This window comes from Triticum urartu, chromosome 4A (genome assembly GCF_056163025.1).
Source record: "Triticum urartu cultivar PI428250 chromosome 4A, HENAU_Tu73, whole genome shotgun sequence".
Classification (NCBI taxonomy): Eukaryota; Viridiplantae; Streptophyta; class Magnoliopsida; order Poales; family Poaceae; genus Triticum; species Triticum urartu.
In genome coordinates, this window is record NC_141876.1 from 104481541 (window position 1) to 104489225 (window position 7685).

Sequence of the window (7685 nt, forward strand, 5' to 3'; positions counted from 1 at the left end):
CGGCGACGCAGCAACTCATCCACGCACAACTCTGCGGTGCAACCTCGAGGCAACGCTGCTGGTGCTTCAAGTCCCCGGCGGCGGAGCTGCAATGGAGCGCATGCATCGCAGCATCCGCCATGGACGCCGGCGGTGCATCTCAGCTTCCGTCGTTGTCACCACGCGCTGCGTCGCAGCATCCGCCATGGCCGCCGGTGCTACATCTTAGCTTCTATCATCGTCACCATGCGCTGCGTCGGAGCTACCGACATGGCCGCCATGCTGCGTCACAGCACCCGTCGCTGCCTATGGAGCTTCACAGAGAGGGGTGGGGGACGCCGGTGTTCCAGTGAAGCTCTGTCGAGGCTGTACAATGGTGCACCGGAGCGTCGTCGGCGCTGCGATGGTGACCGCGGCGAGCGGCTGACGGGGGCAATGCAACTCCGGCGATGTTGCCTTGAAGCTGCACCAGAGCAACGCCGGTCCGTCGGAAGCATAGCTGGCGCTGCAATGTAGCCTCGCCGGAGTTGCAATGGAGCTTCGCTGGCTGCATTGGAGCTTCACCGGAGCTGCAATGGAGCTTCGCCGCGTCGCGCTGTGCTGCCATGGAGCTTCGTCGCTGGCCGTCGGCGCTGCCATGGAGTGCCGCATTGTAGCTTGTCGGAGAGAGAGCCCTTGCTACAAGTAGCCTGCTGCGAACTGGTCGCTCGTGGAGCATCGGTGGCAGCAGCAGGGAAGTGTTGCGATGCAGTTTGCCGTCAGAGTCGCCGGAGAGAGTGTTGATGCTACAGTCAACGCCGTCCCCGCAGATGCCGGTGCGGAAGGGAAGAGTCAGAGGCGCTGCTATTTTGTGGCATTAATTGGTGGTCAGGGTGCTGCTGTGCTACAATGGGGAGCTTGGACGTGAGAAAGGACGAGATGCTGTAGGGGAGATCGGACGGTTACGAATCTGAAAATGGACGGCATGCTAGGCGGATGATTTTTTTTTAAAGAAATCATCCGGTAGATTTGTAGCAGCCACCAAAATAAATTCTTTGGTCTCATCCGGGTATTCTAAAATTACTCCTTTTCTATATTTCTATATCTATACTACTATTAAAAGACCAAACATGACTTTCCCTACATCCACATCAGAAAGTGCACACGGGATAACCCCCCACGTCCGATCAGACCCACTTGGTATCATCCAACTGTCCACGTTAGATCAACCATACTACAATCAGATCGACAGTTCACAACAAATGTTCTGCCGACAGACTCCCCCGTTCAGGATGCTACACACCTCCACGATCTACGCCGCCACCACGCCATGAACCCCCGTGATCAACGTTGGTGTCTGCGACGTCCTCGACCTGGCGGACATCCTCGACCCGCCTTGCTGCCCTACCTCTCCTCGCCCCATCGCCGTCGCGGCGCCGCCTTAGCCCCTGGTGGCCGCGATGTCCTCCACCCCGGTGCACGTCCTTCCTCAACCCGCCTTGCTGCCCTACCTCTCCTCGTCCCGCCGTCGTCTCCACACCGCCGTCGCCCCTGGTGGCCACGACCTCCTCCACCCGGCGTGCTGCCCTACCTCCGGTGTCATCACCCCGTGTGGCCTGCAGCATCTGAGGACATATGACTACTTTCTGATCTGCCAGCGCACATGTTACATCATTTGAATTAGCAAGTATAGATGATCAGTCAGAAGACAAAAGGAAATTGCTCTTTTAATCTGACAGTCTGTAATTTGTACTATGAAATTTGATACTTACAGTACATCATGATCTGCATGACAAACTGAGTTGACAATATGGCATCCTCTAAGCATAGTGGGGCACATACTCCCTTTCAGGACCTGACGAACAACGGGAATTCAGGTAAATACATCTATCACGTACTCTTACCTACTTCAATCTTGTAAATCCAGAATATGTCGTTGCCTCATAGGTCAAAAAACAGATCCAAAAGAACTAAAGAGACAGAGATAAAGGGAGAGGTAAACAGGGATGCAATACTAAAAAATTAAGACAGGAGGCAAGGGATCTAAGAAAGCCACGTCTGCTATTCTAAATGGAACCAACACTCCATCTAAGCCGCCCATGGCCATGTCGCCTGGTTATTCCATTTTCTATGTTCTTTATCATACATTTCATGAATCACAAGTAAAGTCATGTTCTTTTGGACAGGTTTTGACACTGTGGACATGCCCAGTGCGCAGTCTACTGTCACCCAGCAACGACACACCCCAGCTGCGGAAGGTCATGTGTTCTCTTGTCAAACATAATACCTTAGTTTGTGTGTCAACAACCGACATTGTACATACAATTATGATGCAGGCATACCTCTTGATATGATAATGAGTGATCAGACTCCACTTCATGCTCCAAATTCATTAACACCGGATAGTGCCGGTTCTAACAAGGAAAATGTTCATAATATCGACTTTGACATTGAGTCCTCCCAACCGACTGTGTTACGACCGCCACTTCAAGCCTACAGATGCAGCAGTTCATATGGTACTCAATTGTGGCTCATATTAACTATCATACATAATTTACACTTACACCGTACATCTGATTGACAAAACACTGTTGCTCATGTTGTCTTGTACCTAATTAACACTTATTATACAAAAGCAAAACAAGCACTCAAGAGGCAGAGGGAAAGTGCCCGGTATGAGCAACATAAACAAGGTATATTACAAAGACTACGTGACAAACGGCGTCGAGCCAAATCTACAGTAGTCCTTACAACTGGAGAACAAAAACAATCTGACACAGGTGATGCCAGCTGCATGAAACACTGCATATCCAATCTTTGACTTCCTGACTGACAGTCACTCAATTTCTACAGCTGATGAAGATTGTGATTGGCTACGGAGCATCTACAAGTAAGGTCAGGTGGAAGTGTGTTCTTAGAGAATGCATGCATCTATAAGATGATAAAGATCGATTGCTATCCATCCTCAGATGACACGAATGCCACACCAGAATGGGTATTAAACAGAGGCAAAGAGTATTTGGAAAATGATATGGTAAGTCTTAGTTTTCTACATATTTCTATGAATTACAGCGAGAACGACCGATTCGTCCACATAGGAGTACAACTAAAATAATCATTTTATTCAGATATTCATTCCAATAAATACGGACGACATTCACTGGTACCTATGTGTTATAAATGCCAGAAAACTATGTGTTCAAGTGCTCGACTCGCTAGGCCCATCAATGAACTGCAAAGACCTCACTAATACGGTTAGTAGTTAGTCCTACTGCCCCATCTTTTCATATGTAGTTTTTCTTCTTCTTTATTTCTCACTTGTGATGCTTATACTTTTTCATTTGTTGGTACAACAGCTAGAGGGACTGGATGATTTATTCAAATATGCATCCGAGCACATGGAATTAAAATTCGATAAGTGGACTGATCTAAATGTTACAACATGAGAAAGAGAAGAATATATTAAGAGCAGTCTTCAGACAGATGGGTACGCCTCCTAATATAACTCAGAGCTTTTACCTTATTGGATGCCAATGCAATTGACACAACATCTCTCATGTGATCTGGCCTAAATAATGGAGCTCAAGGCGATACATTTCATTGGGCTGCATATAGTAGTATAGAAAATGTGTTACAATTTCTGGATTTGAACAACGAATATGTTACTACACACATGGAAAGAATCAGATAGATAGCATACCGGAATGTGTTTCACTAACAATCTTCCACTACTCTATATATCATCCATGCCAACATAGAGAAAGAGAAACATCTCACAAATAAATGACAATGTGGCGAAGGCGCCTGTTGTGCATACAATGGCATAAGCATCGGCAATGTTTAGATGTCAAATGATGGTGTCACATGTATTTCTGATACAAATAGTGTAGATACCAACTTAGTTGTGACCCTGGAACTCTCTGTTACTTAGTGCCAGTAATAATGCGACATTACAACATGAGAATACCACACTAATCAAGCAACAGCCACAAAAAGCAACAACTCAACATCAATCATAGATAGCTGATAGTGACAAATTAAGCCACCCAGAATTCAAATCCACAAATCAATCAGCTTTGTCACAACATGGTTGCCTCAAAAATGTCATCAGACTAAATCCCCACTGATAACCATAGGTGCATTAACAACATCTAAACAAACGCATACCTTCAGCAACCGAGCATGCACGCGAGCTGCGAACTCCTTCCCGGAGCAACTGTGTGAGCCAAACACGGGGGGCGATGATTACAGCGGGCACGTCAACGCACTGGATCTCCGTCCAATTCGAGATGCATCCTCCCGCATCGTGTCCAGCAGCTCGCATCTCGATCTGCTCTGGGGCAGTAGGATGGCGGCAGCAGAGTCGATGTAGGGAAGATTTGCGGGGTTGGCGGCGAGGCAAGGCCGCGGTGGTGACAGGAGCTGGCGGAGTTAGGCCGTCGTGGGGATAAGGGCCGGCGGGGCGAGGCCGTCGTGGGGATAGGACGAGAAGGGGCGAGGCCGTGGTCGTGGTGTGGGTTGGGGGGTAGGGGGGCGCCGGGCGACGTTGTGGCGGGAGAGACGGCGGCGTGCAGCAGAGTAGGCGGCTGGCGGAGAAAGCAAAATGGTGGGTGCCTGTGTCTATCACCGCACACACACCGCTGGAGAAATCAAGTGCTAGGTGTTTCAGATCGGGATACATCCATTTTGCAAAAGAAAAAAAAATGGGGATACATCCTGTTGTGAGAAAGGGACTAATGTGAATCAACCGCTGCCCGTTCTTTTATTTTACTTTTCACCCGCTGCTCCTTATTAGTGTTCTTCTGGGTTTTTTTTTTGCAATTCGACCTCTGGCTGCTTTTGTGTGGCCTGATTACGTCACCCACATTAAACATATCATCGACCAAATGAATTATTGGGCGTGCCTATTTTGTTTTATTTTTCATATGGTTTCTTCTCAAAAGAAATATGCATTCACGTACAACGCACGAGTGAAATCTGAATAAAATTTTATATGTACCCATTTGGTGAAGTAATAATTATATGGGTTCCTCTCAAATAAATTATGCGTTCACAAATTCATTTTTTATTGATAGCTTTTTTTGTCCATTTGATTTAAATAAAATAATATGCATTCATAAATTCAATTATTTTTATTGATAGCCCTTTAGGTCATTTGATTTATATTAGCGGCAAACGTTATTCAATTCTTTTTTTATTGAGCGTCTCCGGTATGACTATGTGGTTCAGTCATCATCATGTTATAATATTAATATTTTTCTAATATTCTTGTTATTAAGCATATCAAAATTTCTTTATCATCTAGGTCATCTTGTGGTCTCTGCATGTTAAATTACATGGAGTACCTCATAGGAGATAGTTTGTCCGACACTCCCGAACAGGTATATGTTGCATGGTATCATGATACTAATTATTTTGTGTTGTATCATTATTTGAAAACTAAGTCTTATTATTACTACTTCACTTTAGGTTCATATGACAGATTTTAGAACAAAATTAGTTGTGATTTTAGTCAACTCAGAATTCAATGATGACGATATAAGAAACCAAGACTTGGATGGTGATGAAACCAACACGGATCCCCCGATTGTATGATTGTCGAAAGACCTCCTAACAAACCCAAAGCATCCAACTCCTCGTCACAAGTTGAGCTCATGTCGCAATCATTTATCCTTTCGCCGTTTGTCACTCCAACAAACAACGGCTTAATAGATGAATTTTGCTTGATAATGTTGCTTAGTTGTTATTTTTACATATTTTGTAATAATTAACAATTACGATATATTTATGTGATCGTTAATTTTATGTGAAGACATGTGTATTGGTCGTGTGTTACATGCGTGAGTTTTTACGTATTTTAGTTTTGGAATTTTGGGATCACAACATTTCAACAATGGAAGTCTTTCACCGGTCAAACAAGACCTATGACTTGATCTAAAATAAATTACTATATAGAAATCATTGGGCGCGACACGCATTTAAATGTTCAGGTAAAAACACAAGACATAGTTAATGTTTTTATTGTAGTTTATTAGATACGTGTGTTATGCGTGCACGCTTACTAATAAGGACCAAGGTAATGAAAAAAGAAGAAGAAATAGTGCGACTTAGCCACATCAAATTACGAAGCAAATTTGTGAATGATTAACCTGGAAGCCTTTTTATAGGTCGATGGGGACGAGAGGAGTATTAGCGCGGCAGCAAAATCGGCTGACACGATAGTCGCCCACTCACCTTGCCATGGATGTGCTGCAAACTAAATTCACTTTCATGGGAGAACATAATTTTACTGAAGCATTTTGGCGGTCTTGGTGATTTACGGGCATTCAACCAAGCATTGCGGGCAAGACAAGACTGCAGGCTTATTCAATGAGAGTTCATGTGCTAGTGTTCTGAAGGCCAACCATTTTCCAAATGGTATATACTCTGGCCACGGCTTAATTTCCGGATGTTGTCTTCGCTGTCGCAGCAGGGTGTGGAGCATGGCTTAGCTCTATTAAAACATGTTATGATTTGGCGGATCTGATCAGGTTTCAAAAGTACAAAATTTGGCATGATAACCAGATGATGGATTGGTGAAAGTGTCAGATTTGAGGTTGCGTTCATGTCTTCACTGGGTAAGGCAGTTGAATACATAGGTGGGATCGGTGATGATTGGTTTATTCGGAGCATTTTTCTCCCACATGATGTTGGAGCTGTATTAAGGAATATACTACTCTCTCCGTTTCTAAATACTTGTCTTTCTAGGCATTTTAACAAATGACTATATACGGAGCAAAATGAGTGAATCTACACTCTAAAATATGTCTACATACATTCGTATGTAGTAGTCATTTAAAATGTCTAGAAAAACAAATATTTAGGAACGAAGTGAGTACTTGGCATCCGGAGAAAACAGGGAATGTGTGATCACATCAAACTTGTGAAGCAAGGCGAAAGGAGTCTATTTTCAGGAAAAAAGGCGTAAGATTTGGAATTTTATTTGGCAGGTGCTAGCCCTTCAAAAGGTTTGTCTTTGGGTGGAATCTAGCAGAGGTTGCGGTCGGAACACAAAACAATATATTGAAGAGGAAAATGGATCACACACCAGATTTTGCTCTGTGTGGAAGGGAACTTGTAGATGGGCATCATGTACTAGTAATAATGTACTGTGCAAAATCTGTGGCGCTTCATCATCACAACTAAGCAGTGGGTGCTCCCATCGAAAGAGAGACTCATGAAGACCCGGGCAGACTGGTAGTTGGTGCTGGGGTGTCGTGCAAGTGTACAATGTTAGTTGAAGCACAATTTCGGGAAGTATTATCCCCAACTTCTATATCGCTCCAAGGAAGAGCTTACACGATTCCCGCAAAAAAAGAAGAGCTTAAACGAGTGTGTATGTGAGCGCTTCAATCACACTATGTCACTAGGCTCCCATGAGTTGAATAGTTGACCATCTGCAAGACTTCTCAATTAGTTATGGAAGTGTTGAAAGTGTAGGTTTGCTTGGGAGATTTAAAATGTGGTAATGTAAAAGACTGGAAAGTTGAAAGTGCATCTCCATAATACCCTAATTAGTTTGGTAAATGTTTCGAGCCGGAGCACCGGCGGAACCTTTCGGCCGTCCGCATGACACGCTGGCTTCACACATCCACGCAAAAACGATCCCGCACGAGACGTGTGTTGTTGTGGGTCCGCATAAACCGCCCTTCCCCGGCCTCCTTTGGTTTGTATGAATCTCATAGAAT

General features: G+C 44.6%; 1 protein-coding gene and 1 long non-coding RNA gene across 4 annotated transcripts; one reads left to right on the forward strand and one right to left on the reverse strand.

The window, feature by feature from the left end:
- Window positions 1-1466: 1466 nt before the first annotated feature.
- Window positions 1467-4959, reverse strand: LOC147974993 (uncharacterized). 2 transcript variants are annotated; one of them, XR_015600461.1, is made up of 4 exons: window positions 4126-4959; window positions 3659-3762; window positions 2301-3563; window positions 1467-1813 (listed from the first exon to the last, which is right to left on the reverse strand). It is a non-coding gene; the product is annotated as an uncharacterized LOC147974993 (long non-coding RNA). The 2 variants fall into 2 exon arrangements; XR_015600460.1 differs by lacking the exon at window positions 3659-3762 and having other exon boundaries at window positions 2301-2451; window positions 3478-3563; window positions 4126-4915.
- Window positions 1684-6668, forward strand: LOC125550868 (uncharacterized). Of its 2 annotated transcripts, XM_087517922.1 has the most exons (9): window positions 1684-1835; window positions 2145-2216; window positions 2295-2474; window positions 2595-2738; window positions 2812-2992; window positions 3087-3212; window positions 3315-3445; window positions 5264-5339; window positions 6126-6668. In XM_087517922.1, exons 1-5 carry the CDS (start codon window positions 1769-1771, stop codon window positions 2850-2852), a joined length of 504 nt encoding a protein of 167 aa, XP_087374048.1. In that variant the 5' UTR covers window positions 1684-1768; the 3' UTR covers window positions 2853-2992; window positions 3087-3212; window positions 3315-3445; window positions 5264-5339; window positions 6126-6668. The 2 variants fall into 2 exon arrangements, with proteins under 2 accessions (XP_087374048.1, XP_087374049.1); XM_087517923.1 differs by lacking the exons at window positions 5264-5339; window positions 6126-6668 and having other exon boundaries at window positions 3146-3212.
- The last annotated feature ends 1017 nt before the right edge of the window (window positions 6669-7685 follow it).

Bases quoted from the DNA above. Each gene is read 5' to 3' on its own strand.
- LOC125550868 (XM_087517922.1), top strand. From the start codon at position 1,769: ATGGCATCCTCTAAGCATAGTGGGGCACATACTCCCTTTCAGGACCTG. The intron at 2,475-2,594 runs GTACTCAATTGT...ATTATACAAAAG, and splicing joins CAGATGCAGCAGTTCATATG to CAAAACAAGCACTCAAGAGG. The intron at 2,739-2,811 runs GTGATGCCAGCT...CAATTTCTACAG, and splicing joins ACAAAAACAATCTGACACAG to CTGATGAAGATTGTGATTGG.